This window comes from Triticum urartu, chromosome 2A, assembly GCF_056163025.1.
Source record: "Triticum urartu cultivar PI428250 chromosome 2A, HENAU_Tu73, whole genome shotgun sequence".
NCBI classification, from domain to species: Eukaryota; Viridiplantae; Streptophyta; class Magnoliopsida; order Poales; family Poaceae; genus Triticum; species Triticum urartu.
This window is the reverse complement of record NC_141874.1, coordinates 592,276,996-592,290,047: the sequence shown is the minus strand read 5'-3', so window position 1 is coordinate 592,290,047 and position 13,052 is coordinate 592,276,996. Positions and strand designations below refer to the sequence as shown.

General features: G+C 52.7%; 1 protein-coding gene and 1 pseudogene across 1 annotated transcript; both read right to left on the bottom strand.

Annotated features, from left to right (window-relative positions):
- Positions 1–3,865: 3,865 nt before the first annotated feature.
- Positions 3,866–5,819, bottom strand: LOC147986108 (uncharacterized; annotated as a pseudogene).
- Positions 5,820–9,433: 3,614 nt separating this feature from the next.
- Positions 9,434–11,380, bottom strand: AMT1;1 (ammonium transporter 1;1). Its single transcript, XM_048702341.2, has one exon. It carries the CDS (start codon positions 11,272–11,274, stop codon positions 9,790–9,792), a length of 1,485 nt encoding a protein of 494 aa, XP_048558298.1. The 5' UTR covers positions 11,275–11,380; the 3' UTR covers positions 9,434–9,789.
- Between the last annotated feature and the right edge of the window lie 1,672 nt (positions 11,381–13,052).

Below are 13,052 nucleotides of genomic sequence, written 5' to 3'. Positions count from 1 at the left end.
AAGGAAAGAGATACAATCAGAGGGCAGGCCTTTAGCCTGCAGCTCCCAGTCTAGAAAACCCCTAGGCGATTATCTCACAACCAGGTCTCCGAAGGGGGGCTCGATTGACTTTGCTCCGGCAAGCCGCCAGTGCTCCATCATGCGTCGAATGGCGTCGATGACGTCCTTTACCACCGCTATCTTCGATCTGAAGGTGCAATTATTTCTTTCCATCCAAATTGCCCAGGTGGTAGCCATGATCATAGTCTTCACGCCCCTCCTGTTTTCTGCTCTTGTTATGTTGAGAATGGCCGTGACTGCCGAGGGTGTGCATCGTCGATCTTGCAGAGGCGGGGCGAGCGATGAGCATCCATTCCATTCCGCCACCTTAGCCCAAGTTGCTTGTGTGAATGGGCAGTTTCAGAAGAGATGCACGGAGGACTCAAGGTTTTTGAGACAAAACTGACAGAAGTATGGATTTGGCCATTGTCGACGCTGCAGACGGTCGTTACACCAAACCTTATCATGGTGAATCAGCCAGGAGAAGATTTTGATCTTGCTCGGTGCCCACACCTTCCAAATGGCCGATTTCATTCCATTGTTTGGTATGTTTTTAAACTGGGCATTGTAGGCTGAGCTTGTGGAGTAGGATCCCTTTCCATTTTCTGTCCAGATGATCGTATCTTCCCGATGCTCGTTGTTCAGCCCGCCGTGCTCTCTGATCATGCGGGCCAGCCTGACTACATCATGTACGATTTCTTCATATCGTCCATTGCCGAAACTGCGGATCCAGCAATCGTTCTGTAGTGCCTCAGCCACTGTTTTGAGCTTGATTCGTGATCTCTTGAACAGCAGAGGAAAGGATTGACATAGAGGTACATCTCCCAGCCAGTGGCAGGTCCAGAATTTTGCTGATTTGCCGTTTCCAATGGCAATTTTCGTGGCTCGAGTGAAGAGGGCCCTGTCACTGCTGTCGCACGGGATTGGGAAAGCTTTCCAAGGCCTGTTCGGCTGCATCCAATCCAACCAAAGCCACCGAAGATGAAGTGCTCTACCGAAAAGGTTGAGGTCCTGAATGCCAAGCCCGCCCTTTTGGATGGGAGAGCAAACTGTTTTCCAGTTAACTTTGCACTTTCCGCCTGACAATTCTTCATCTTGCGCCCAGAGAAAGCGCCGCCTGGCCTTGTCAATCTCCTTCAGAAGCTTTTTTGGGAGCCGTATAACAGTCAGCGCAAAAGTTGGAAGTGCTGACAGTACGCTACGGACGAGGACTCTACGACCCGCAAGATTCATAAGCCTACCCTTCCAACCAGCGAGGCGAGCCCTAATCCTGTCGAGGAGAAATTGCAGATGCACTAAGCGAATTCTACCAGTGGAGATCGGGAGGCCTAGATAAGTCATAGGGAATCCTACTACGGAGCCACCGAAACTATGCAGCACGTCAGCGGTGTCTATATTGTTGCATCTAATTAGGGCCACCGAGGATTTGCTTTGGTTTAAACGAAGACCGGAGGCGTCCCCGAATAGATCGAGAAGATGCAGGAGCGAGTCGACCTCCTCTTTGATTGGGTTGGCGAAGATCACAACGTCGTCAGCATAGAGGCTAATCCTCATGTTGGCACCTCTTCCTGGCAGAGGAAAGAAGATGCCAAGGTTTACAGCAGCGTCGAGGAGGCGGTAGAGGGGGTCGATGGCGATGATGAACAGCAGAGGGGAGAGCGGATCGCCTTGTCTCAAACCCTGCAAGTGTACTATGGCTTGCCCTGCATCGCCGTTTAACAGACAGGAGGATGTCGCCGTGGAGAGAAGTATGGAGATCCAGTCTCTCCATCTTGCAGGGAAGCCTAAACGCTACAGCAGCTCGAGAAGGTAATCCCAAGAGATGGAGTCGAACGCTTTCTCTATGTCTAATTTGAAGAGCAGAGCAGGCTTGTTTCTTCTATGGAGAGATTTTACGCATCCTTGGACGTAGAGATAACTGTCGTGAATGCATTTTCCCTTTTGGAAAGCTGATTGTGCAGGGGATATGATTTGCGGGATGACAGCGGCCAGTCTCATAGATAGGACTTTGCCAACTATCTTCGCCACTGAACCCATCAAACTGATGGGTCTGAACTGCTTCACTTCACGTGCACCTTCTTTTTTAGGGATCAACGTGATGAAGGCCTTGTTCAAATCAGAAAAATTTGTGTTGATCGCCCTGTAGAATTTGGAGAAGACAGCCATGATATCATCCTTGATGATGCTCTAACACGAACGAAAAAACTGGCCAGTGAATCCATCAGGGCCTGGGCCTTTTTCTGCCGGAGAGCTCACAACAGCTGCCCAAACCTCTCCCTCTGAGAACGGGTTATCTAAAATCACACCTGTCACTTGAGGTAATTGTAGTTGATCCCAGTTGATTGTGAGGGGCCTATTTTTCCTTTTGCCCAGCTGGTTCGAAAAGTGCCTAAAAATCTCTTGAGCTTTCTCCTGATGCTGGGATAAGACCTCCCCTCCCGCAGTTTGCAGAGTATGGATATAGTTTTTTCTCCTTCTGTTGTTGCACTTTGCGTGGAAAAACTTTGTGCTGGCATCTCCGGCCCTAATCCATAGCACCCGAGAGGCTTGCCGTCTTCTAGCCCTCTCAATTGCCGCAAGCCCAAGCACTCTGGTTTTGAGCATTTTCCTTAGTGCAAATTCTTCCTGTGTGAGCTGCCCGTTTTCTTGAGCTATGTCCAGCCTTAGGATGATTTCATTTGCCATATGAAATTGCATCTTGGCCTTGCTGAGAGATTTACTCCAGATCCTTAAATCCTTTGCAGTTCTCTGCAGTTTCACCTTCAGTCTGATGTAAGGACATTCATGGGAGACTGGCCTGTTCCATGCGTGCATCACCGTTTCTTGGAAATGTGGAAACTTTGGCCAATGGTTTTCAAACTTGAATCTTGCAGGTCTTGGTGGGCTGACACAAGGGGAGAGGAGCAGCGGGCAGTGATCCGAGAAAGACGTGGATGCTGCATTCAGCATATATCCAGTGTGCAGAGCCTCCCAATCTACATTGCAGAAGAACTTATCGATGCTGCAGAAGGTTGGGCTTTCTCTTTCGTTGCTCCAAGTGAATCTTCTGTTGTGGCATTTGATTTCCTTTAAGCCCGCGAAATCTAGAGCTTTTCTGAACCTTCCCATAAGCCTCCTGTTGAGATTTGAGTTGCTCTTGTCTCTAGCTTCATATATCATGTTGAAATCTCCAGTGATCAGCCACGGCTCTCCCGCTGGAGGTGTAATGCTGGCCATCTCAAGGAAAAACTCGTCCCTAGTGGCATCTTCAGTTGGCCCGTACGCCGTTGTCAGCCAGTACTGGACATTGTTGCTAAGTTCAGTTACTTTTGCTGTGATGGTGAATCTGCCAATGGAGTGAGACTCGATGCTAACTATATCTTTGTTCCAGAAAATTGCAGCACCACCCCTCGTCCCCAGGGCCGGAAGAACCACACAGCCCTGTAGTAGCTGACCCCCTACTTCGCGCGCAATTTCTGAAGACCAAACATCTATTTTTGTTTCTTGCAGCGTCAGGATGGCAGCTCTGTGAGCAGTGGTGGTTTCACAAACTGCCTCCTGCTTGGCAGGCGCATTTAGCCCTCTAACGTTCCAAGACATAATGAAGCCATGGTTTCTACTCATTTGGACACAAAGATTTGCTCCGTCGACTAACATTACTAAACCAAAGGATACAACACACCACCATTCGGTCCAAGGGACGACGGCGGCCACCAACAGGCCCAAAACCCCGTCGTCGTCTAACTCGCAACATGATCCTAGAACTACACATGAAAGGGAAACCTAGCTCGAACTGGCGAAGGGCCAGCCGTCGACGAAGCCTACAAGCTACATAAAACATGGAGAACTACTGGGCCGCATTGGCCGCACCATCAGGGCCGAGCATGCCGGCCGCGATCTTCAGAGCTTCAGCATTCAGACTAGTCAGGCGAGCAATGGTGGCTATGTCTTCCTCGGTCAATGGCTCGTTGAACTTCTTGATCAGAGCAGCAGCAGCATCTGGTGTCATCTTATCTTTTGGCCCCATCTTGCCGAGCTCTTTCACCAGCCTCATCGCCGCCCTCTGCGAGACCGGCACGGAGGAGGCAGCTGAAGCCTGTCGAGCGCTACGCCTTGAAGGGGCAGAAGAAGCTCGTGATTTAGGCGGGGCGGAGGAGCGGGCAGGCTTTGGCGTGGGGAGGAAGGGAGCTTTGGCCATCTTGAAGAGTTGCTGCACATCATCCACAGTGGCTGGCTGGGGCTATGCTGAATCTGTGTCTGGGCTTGTCTGGAGCTGCAGATGGCTGACCTTCTGCGTGACGGCCTCGACTTGGAACTGAACAGCTGCAGGAGTGGGCTGGTTGATGCAGGGCAGGACATCTGGCAGCAGGGCAAGCGACAGGTGGTCTTCCTTCAACTTCTGCTCGATCGGTCCCTCGTTGTCGCTGAAGGAGAGTGGGGAGGCGAGCGCTTCGAGCATTGCATTCTCGAACTCCAGTTGCATGCAGTCTGACCGGGGTGGTGGGGAGATGGTGCGTCCCGAGTCGGAGAAGGAGAAAAATGCGGTGATTGGGTCAGTCTCCGCGGCGGGGGGGGGGGGGGGCATGGCTGCAGCGGCAAGGGGGAGTAGCACGCAGCACTGTCTTCGGGGAAGGAGACAGGGCAGCGCGCTCTACAGAGCGGCCACGGCACCCCTGGTGGCGACGCGAGGCAGGGGTCCTGCTCCTCCTACGCGGCTCCTCCGCAGCCGGGGCCATGGCGCTGGGCTGCCGACCACGGCCGAGGAAAGCGTCCTTCCAGGACCGGCCACGGTTGCCTTGGTCATCACCGTCGTGGTCGCAACGCTCGCCGAGGGAGGGGAAGCTGCTGCAGCCGGAGGAGGAAACGCGCGGCATGGAGCGACGGGTCCTGCTCTGCCCGTCCTCCACACCAGCCGCCCAAGAGCCCGGCTCAGAGCGGGGGAGGGGGCGAGTGTCTTCGTCTTCCGAGGAGGGGAGCCCGCCCTGCCCGGAGTGCGAGGAGCGGGGCGAGAGCGGGTTCCAGTCCTCCACGCGGTCCACGTGGATCAGCAGGTCGTAGCGGTGGACGCCCGGTGGGGGAGGGACGTTGCGATCCGGCGGGGAGAAGCCGATGATCTCGTCGACGCGACCAGCACCACGCTTGAGCACCCACAGAGCCCGCTTAGTCAGGATGTGCGCCACATCCCAGCACCACAGCCAGCACGTGAACGTCTTGGTGTGACCACGCTCATACGTGCGGCTATCGAGCCGGTCGATGCAGCCGAAGTCGCCGAACGCGTCGTCTGCCTCCTCCAAGCTCCAGAACTGCATAGGCAGGTTCTCGACGATGATACGAACGTGGAGGGACAGCTTCAGGATGGCCGCATGGTCGTCCGGGCTCCAGGCGCGGACGAAGAACTTGCAGCCGTCCACCTTGATGATGCCGCGGCGGACAGCGTTGTCGCGGTGCGCCGGCAGGTCAAAGTGCACCAGGAAGGCCTCGGGATGGTGGGCGGTGACGCGGAGCTGGTGCGCCGAGGTGCGGAGCTGCTCTTCGATGGCCTTCCCCACCGCCATGGGGCTTATGGCGTGGGCACGATCTGCAGCCGTGAGGGTGACCGCGTGCTGCCGAAGGATGTACTCCGCGTGCTCGAGGGCCGGCGTGGCAACCACCATCTTGTGGCTCTCGCGAGGCCGCCGCGCCGGATCGACGTGGGAGAAGCCAGCCATGGACGGAGCTTGGGGAGGAGGGGCCGACGGAGACGGGGGGTGGTCGAAGCAGAGGCGATCTCGCACCGGCACCCGAGCTGGCGCCGGCTTGGATCCGGCCGGGGTAGCCCCTCCTGGGCCGCGGGAGCGGCTGGGGCACTCTTTTGCGAAGTGGCCTTGGCGCTCATAGAAAAAGCATCGAAGCGGGTCGGGGCAATCTTTGCGCCGGTGGTGCTTGCTCAGGCATCGGAAGCACTTTCCACGGAAGCGCCTTAAGAAGGCCTCGCGGCCAGGCGAAGGCATGGAGGCGCGCCCGCGGTCCGAGCGAGGAGCCCCAGAGCGCGTACTGTTGCCCGCCGGCTTCTTGCACGGTCGCCGGTTTTTGCGCGACTGAACTTGGACCCAACCACCCGCCTCCTCCAAAGGGGAGGAAATGGCAAGGTTTGATGGCGCAACGACGATGGATTTAAGGCGCTGAGGTCCAGAGGGGGGCGGAGGCAGTAGATCTACCGGTCCGGAGGGAGGGGCGGCTTGGGAGGACTCACCCCGGAGCAGAAGACGCGGCGGAAGTCCCGGATCTGACAGCCGGCTAGCCGGAGAGAGCCCGCAAGCGTCCGGGGCATACAGCAGACCACCGGGCGAGGGGATGCAGGAGCCGGACGCAGCGGGCGAGGCCGGGCTGGCGCTCCTACTACAGCTCGGTCTACGGGTCCTAGCCATGAAGGCTGGTGGGTGGCCGCCGTGGCCGGAGTGGCACGCGGCGCGGGGCGGGGGAGCGGCGGGCCAGCTAACTTTTTCGTCGCCGTTCTCCAATCGTCCTGCTTTCGGATTGTTAAATTCTATAGCAATGTGGGTGCCCTCTTGCCCCCTTTTATCGGACTCTATCCTAGGACTTGGCAATTCCGAACGTTTTTGATGGCAAATTTAGTGACGCGAGGATGACATGATTGTCAAGCACGGCAACTTTTTTTTTAGATGGCAACTTTTAGTTTCTTTTTTTTGGAGGGGGGGGGGGGGGGGGGGGGTTCCGCATGATAATTTTAGTTGTAAAAATTATCATGGCTTGAGTGCTTCGTGCCACATCACTTATCATTTGGGTAAAAAAATTGTATGTCGCAATTTGGTGGGTTTCAATCAGCCTGCCCCTTTTTATGGGGCTCTATCCTAGATTTGGCTTGTCAAATTTATACGACGCGTTAACATCTCTATAGAGCTCCCGCAAAAAAAACCTCCATAGGGAAAGCAACATGAGCGTTTGGTCTTTGTTTTAAGAAAACATTTTATATATGTTTCTTCCATTAAGTCCATTAGGCCTGCCCCCTCCCCCACCCAAAAAAAGATGATGTTTAAAATATACTAAATTCGTGTATCCAAAGTTAGAAACAAAATATTCATGTTTTGTACGCACACTGTTTCAAATTAGATTTCTTTTCAAATTTGGTCAGAATAATTAAGGGCATGTTCGGTAACGCCTCAGCTCTCGGCTGAAATGACTATATTGCCTTTTCCTAGGAATTGTATATCCCTTTTTTCTTCATAAAATAAGTAAATTGCTATTTTTCCTAAAGTAGGCAAGCACGCACAAACGGAATTAATTTGCTTTTTTTGCAATGATCAAAATATGAAATACGTTGAATTTTTTTATGTGGGTAAACGTTGATTGATAATGCATTGAAAGTGTTAGAAGGACAACTATGTTGATAAAGTTGAAGAAAGCAAAGGGCATTTATTTGGATTGCATATTAATATACACTCACTCTGTCCCCAAAACATAAGGCATGTAAATTGTATGTTGTAGTATCAAACTTTTCAAGTTCGACCAAATTCATGGAAAAGTTATCAATATCTAGAATACCAAATAATTGTACTACAAAAATATTTTACATGACAGATTCACCGACATTGATTTCGAACTATAGTCATTCATATTTTTTTCTATCAACTTAATGAAATATACTTCATTTTAAGACAATAACCGTATGCCTTACATTTTAAGAAGTACTGGTATTGCAAATGTGGTTCTAAAGAAGTTACACATTTAACTAAGTATTCCGTGATTCTATATGGAAATCATCTTCCAGCTACAGGCATTATTTCCGTTCTTGCTCCCTAACCTAGGCAACAGGCGGTGGCGGCGGCTGATTTACCCTACTCCATGGCGAGTCTGAGGGCCCCTTCTTCCTCCGTCCATTGCTTGGTGATGGTTATGGGGGCCAGGGATTTGGCCCCGTGGTGGTAAGGTTAGGGTTTGTTTCCATTCATGGATGAGGAGACGTTGGTCTATGTCGGCGTGGAATAAGATATCCCCTCCCTCGTTTTGATGATGCTTCTTCACCTTGTTAGGAGGTGAGTGGAAGATGGTGGATCCCTAGGTCTATTTTTTGGGTCTAGCAAAGTTTGTGCGGATTTATCTCGGTAGTGTCGTCCGGCGGAGCGGACAACGTGGTTGTGCGTCTTGATTCTCCGATACCATTTCCGACTGACAAAGGTGGGCTAGCCTTGGCCTCGTCGGGAAGTGTGTGATAGTGGTGTTCCCCAACTTTGTCTAGGCGGAACTGGAGCATTCTATATACCCTATCTGAATTTTTCTTCTTCAACATGGCGATTTGCTATGTAGATCGTGGTTGCTGGCGTCTTTTTATCGTCGACTTCTCAACCGCTGCTTTTACAAGCTCCTAGATTTAAACAAGTTTGTTCTATTGAGATGGAAGCCAGAGGTGGAAACGAGCTTTCCACATGGCGCGATCACCCATGGATGCAGGAGGAAGGTGATCTCGGCATCCTCAAGGATTTAGATGTATTTTGTAAAAAAAAATTGCAAAAGGTGTTTGTAAGGGTTTATGGTAATTCATACAAGGTCTTCGGCCTGATAAAATCACCTTGCTACGGTAATAATGAGACGTGCCAGAGAACTTTCTCCTATATATTATTCAAAATAAGTTATTCAGAGTTTTATCCACAGGCTTTGGTCGTTAGCCCTAGAGAATCTCGATAGAGCGACACTGTGACAGTTATCTAATGTTTTCCTCCCTGTCCACCCGGTGACATAGGAGTGCATGCTTTGTTTATGCGACGTCTGCGCGACCTGTGTTGTCCTGGCCCGGCAACTTGGTGAGACGAAGCTCGCTCGCATCGCATCGCAAGCACTCTCCAATCTCTTTCCAACTCCAAGCGCCTTATTTGGCAGGATTAGTGAAAGGGAGGTGTGTGCTGTTGGTACTGCATAATTGAGCCCGCTTTCAGTTAGCATACGAGCACAAGTATTGGAGACAGGAAATAGTAGTGGTTGCCAACAGGAGTATGATGCTCCAGGTTAATTATAGCTTGTACTACTAGCACAGTTTTGTACCTCTGATCCCTCTTTTCTGGCTCCAAAATGAAGGAAGGTTTGAATGTGATTGCTGCGTCTCTACACGACCAATCTATATTGGTCTATGCCGGCTCATTTAAAACAGGGAGTAGTAGGTAGGGTACTCTTGTGAGGTGTTTTGTTTGTAGGTGTAGCCGTGTAAACTAAATATAAGTGTGCACAGAGAACCAACCCCCTATTATTTTTAGGGAACATGCATCAAAATGAAGAGTGAAAACTAGAAAAACTTTCACTAAAAATATGTGTGAAGCTCGATAGAGCGTCGGGAACATACGTAGCGGAAAAACTAAAAGCCATTCGATCGAGAAAACGCGCCAAAGTTTTGATAGAGAGGGTGGCCCGTACTAGAGGACAAATCTCAACAATTCAACCTTGAGCAGCCACCTATCTTGACCACACCCTCATGATCACAAAATTCCACCACAAAAATGACAAGATATCACCAAGAAAGAAAAACCCCCAGCCCTGCAGATTCCATCCACACACCACACATCTCCTCTAAACGCACGCATGTACACAAAAAAGGTAAAAAAATAACCTCGTCCTAGTGTAATAATTTTACAATCTTGTGAACGAACACAAGAGCGCCAAAGTATTGGCCCAAACAGCACCGGAAATATTGATCCCATGATCGGATCACATATGAGATATGACGCGCGAGAACAGAAAGGCGATTTCCACTGGATTTCTTGTTACGTAGTCCGGCTTGATTGGTTAGACCTGGCTGTTCGCCGCCGCCGCCGGCTCGACGCGGGTCTGCGCCGACCTGAGCATGAAGCCGCCGACCGACTTGTCGTGCTCGTCGTCGTCGTGGTAGACGTAGGCGAACCCGCCGTGCCGGGTCAGGTCCATGCCGGCCATCTCGTCCTCGGCCGAGATGCGGAGCAGGCCCAGCTTCTTGAGCGCCAAGAAGAGCGGGCCCATGGTGCAGCTCACGAAGCCGGCGATGACGAGGATCTGCACGATGTGCGCCGCCAGCAGCCGCCCGCCGCCGCCCAGGAACAGCCCGTACGGCCTGCCGGCGCCGTAGATCTCCTCCACGTACTGCTTCTTGGCGAACAGCGCCGTGAAGATGATCCCCCACGCGCCGCAGCCGCCGTGCAGCTGCGCCGCCTCCAGCGGGTCGTCGTACTTGAGGCGGCCGGCGAGCGCGTTGAGCCCGATGAGCACCCAGGCGGAGACGAAGCCGCAGATGACGGCGGCCCACGGGTCGACCACGCTGCACCCGGCGGTGATGGCCGCGAACCCGCCGAGCAGGCCGTTGCAGACGTCCACCACGTTCCAGTGCCCCGTCTGGAGCCGCTTCCCGAACAGCGTCGTGAGCGCCGCCACGCTGCCCGCCAGCGTCGTCGTCACGGCGGTGCGGCCCACGCCCGACCACTGCCCGTTGATGCTCCCGGGCGGGCCGTACGACTTGAGGATGGTGACGAAGGACCCCGGGTTGAACCCGTACCAGCCGAACCAGAGCAGGAAGGTCCCCAGCACGACGAGCGACGCGCTGTGGCCCTTGAGCGCCACCGAGCGGCCGGCGTGGTCGAACCGGCCGATGCGGGGGCCCTCGATGAGCGCGCCCCAGAAGCCGGCGATGCCGCCGACCATGTGCACGACGCCGGAGCCGGCGAAGTCGATCACGCCGGACTTGAAGAGCAGCGGGCCGGACGTGCGGGCCGCGGAGGCCCAGCCGTCGACGGACCAGATCCAGTGGGACACGACCGGGTAGACGAATCCCGTAAGGAAGGCCGAGTAGATGAGATACGCGACGAACTGCGTCCTCTCGGCGATGGAGCCGGAGGTGATGCCGGCGGCGGCGATGGCGAAGGCCCACTGGAAGAGGAAGAAGCTGTAGTCGAAGCCGGTCTGCGGCATGTCCTTGAGGCCGAAGAAGTGCTTCCCGATGAAGCCGTTCGACGGCGTCCCGAAGGCGAAGGCGAAGCCGAAGAGGTAGTAGAAGAGCGCGCCGGCGGCGGCGTCGAGCACGTTGGTGAGCATGATGTTCATGGTGTTCTTGGCCCGGACGGAGCCGGCGCAGAGCATGGCGAAGCCGAGCTGCATGGCGAAGACGAGGTAGGCCGAGAAGAGCAGGTAGGTGGAGTCCACCGCGGACGTGGTGTCGGCGAACCTGTTGCACAGGTAGTCCGTGGCGTTCGCCGCCGCCGCCCCCAGCAGCGGCCCCAGGTCCGCCGCGCACGTCGCCGACATCTCCGCGGCGCCCCCCTTCTTAGGAAAGTGGTTGGCGTTCAGCGATCGGAATCGGGAAGCCGGGATTGGCGTGATGACTGATGAGGCTGGCTGGGGGAACCAATCGGTGGCGTCTGATTTATAGGAGACGGGCGAGGCACGGAGAAAAGTGGCCACGCGAAATAGGCGGACGGTTGGGATTTCGTTCGGGAATATCGTGCGGCGGCCATGGTTTTTGTTTTGGCTCCTTTGGCTGGAGTACGGGGCCCGCTCGGAGTGAATCTTCTGTGGTGGCCGGGATCCGGCTCGGATCAGGGGCGGCGCCGTTCCGGAATCTCTGGCTGGACGTCCGTCCCATCGTGTACTTGTGCGTCGAGGGTTGGCGCGAGGCAATAACCAGATGTACTCCTACTATCTCGGCTTGTTTTTGGAGTTGGTTCGGGGATGTATAAATCCCTTGGCTAGTTTTTCGCAATCTCGTTTTTCACTCTTCAGGCATCTTTCTGTTACTCGGAAATTTGTTTTACGGCTAGTACTACTTCACATTAGTCACGTTGGGACTGGGCTGTATCTTTGGAACTTTTAACCTTTGATGACAGTTATTATTAATGCCCGGGGATCCCGGGTTTACAGCTTTGCAATTGTGGTGCTGCCCATGGAATATGGAATCTTGTTGGTTATGGCACGATTTACATTTCGAGTAATTATTGTTGCCTCTAGTAGAGTTTTGGTTAACCTGCCTTAAATGTAGGATGTCTATAACTGCCACATGTGTGGCGCAATGGACATCTGACCATACGACTCGTCCGGTCGTACCCAGGAGCCAACCCACATGATCTTTTGTGATCGAATATTAAAACTGCCCACATGTTCGGGCGCAGAACGTCCCATACAACCATCTGTGGCAACTGCTCACCCCCATCCTATGAGCGCGAATGCGTCTGTAATTAATTTTAGTTGCCATGTGTGATTAACTTTAGTTGTCATGTACTAATCAAAATGCCATGTGTGTTCAAACCATAATTGATATATATGGTCAATCATAGCTGCCATGTGTGATTAACTAGCCGTCACATGTGCACAATTGTAGTGGTCATCTATCATCGTGCGAGCGTCGGGTCGGTGAAGAGCAGTTTCATCCACACGTTCGGGCGAGCGTCATGTATCCGTTTGGGCGAGGAGCGCCCACATGTGTGGCACTATATGATAACACAAACACGACGCTTGGGTGCTTACATGGTTCTCGACCTAGATGACAACAACTGCAATATTGATAAGTGCCACATATGTAGGCGTTATCATTTAGGTAAATATATATATATATATATATATATATATATATAGAGAGAGAGAGAGAGAGAGAGAGAGACCAATAGCTAGTTGACGTTCGCTCGGGAGGGTAAACTGAGTGAACGATTGTGCGCTGCGGGTGTCTTTCTCAAGAGAACAAATCTGACTCGCATAATACTACTTACAACAAATGCCACCACGTCTCATATCCCCTCAACAACTTCTTTACCATGCTATCAAGCCGAAATTGCCATGCTATGATAATGTTATTGACAGAAACTTGCTGCGTTGTCATGCGTGCAACGATTATCATGACGTTGCTGCATTGCATAGAAGAATTGGCGTTGCCATCCTACAATATAGAGAATTGTCACGCTACAAGATAAAGATTTGCCGTGCTACAGTGTGAAGAATTGTCATGGTGCAATGCGAAAAATTGCTATGTCATGATAAGAAATGGAGTTCCCTTGTTATAACAAATATAATTGCCATGCCTAAAAGACTAGAAC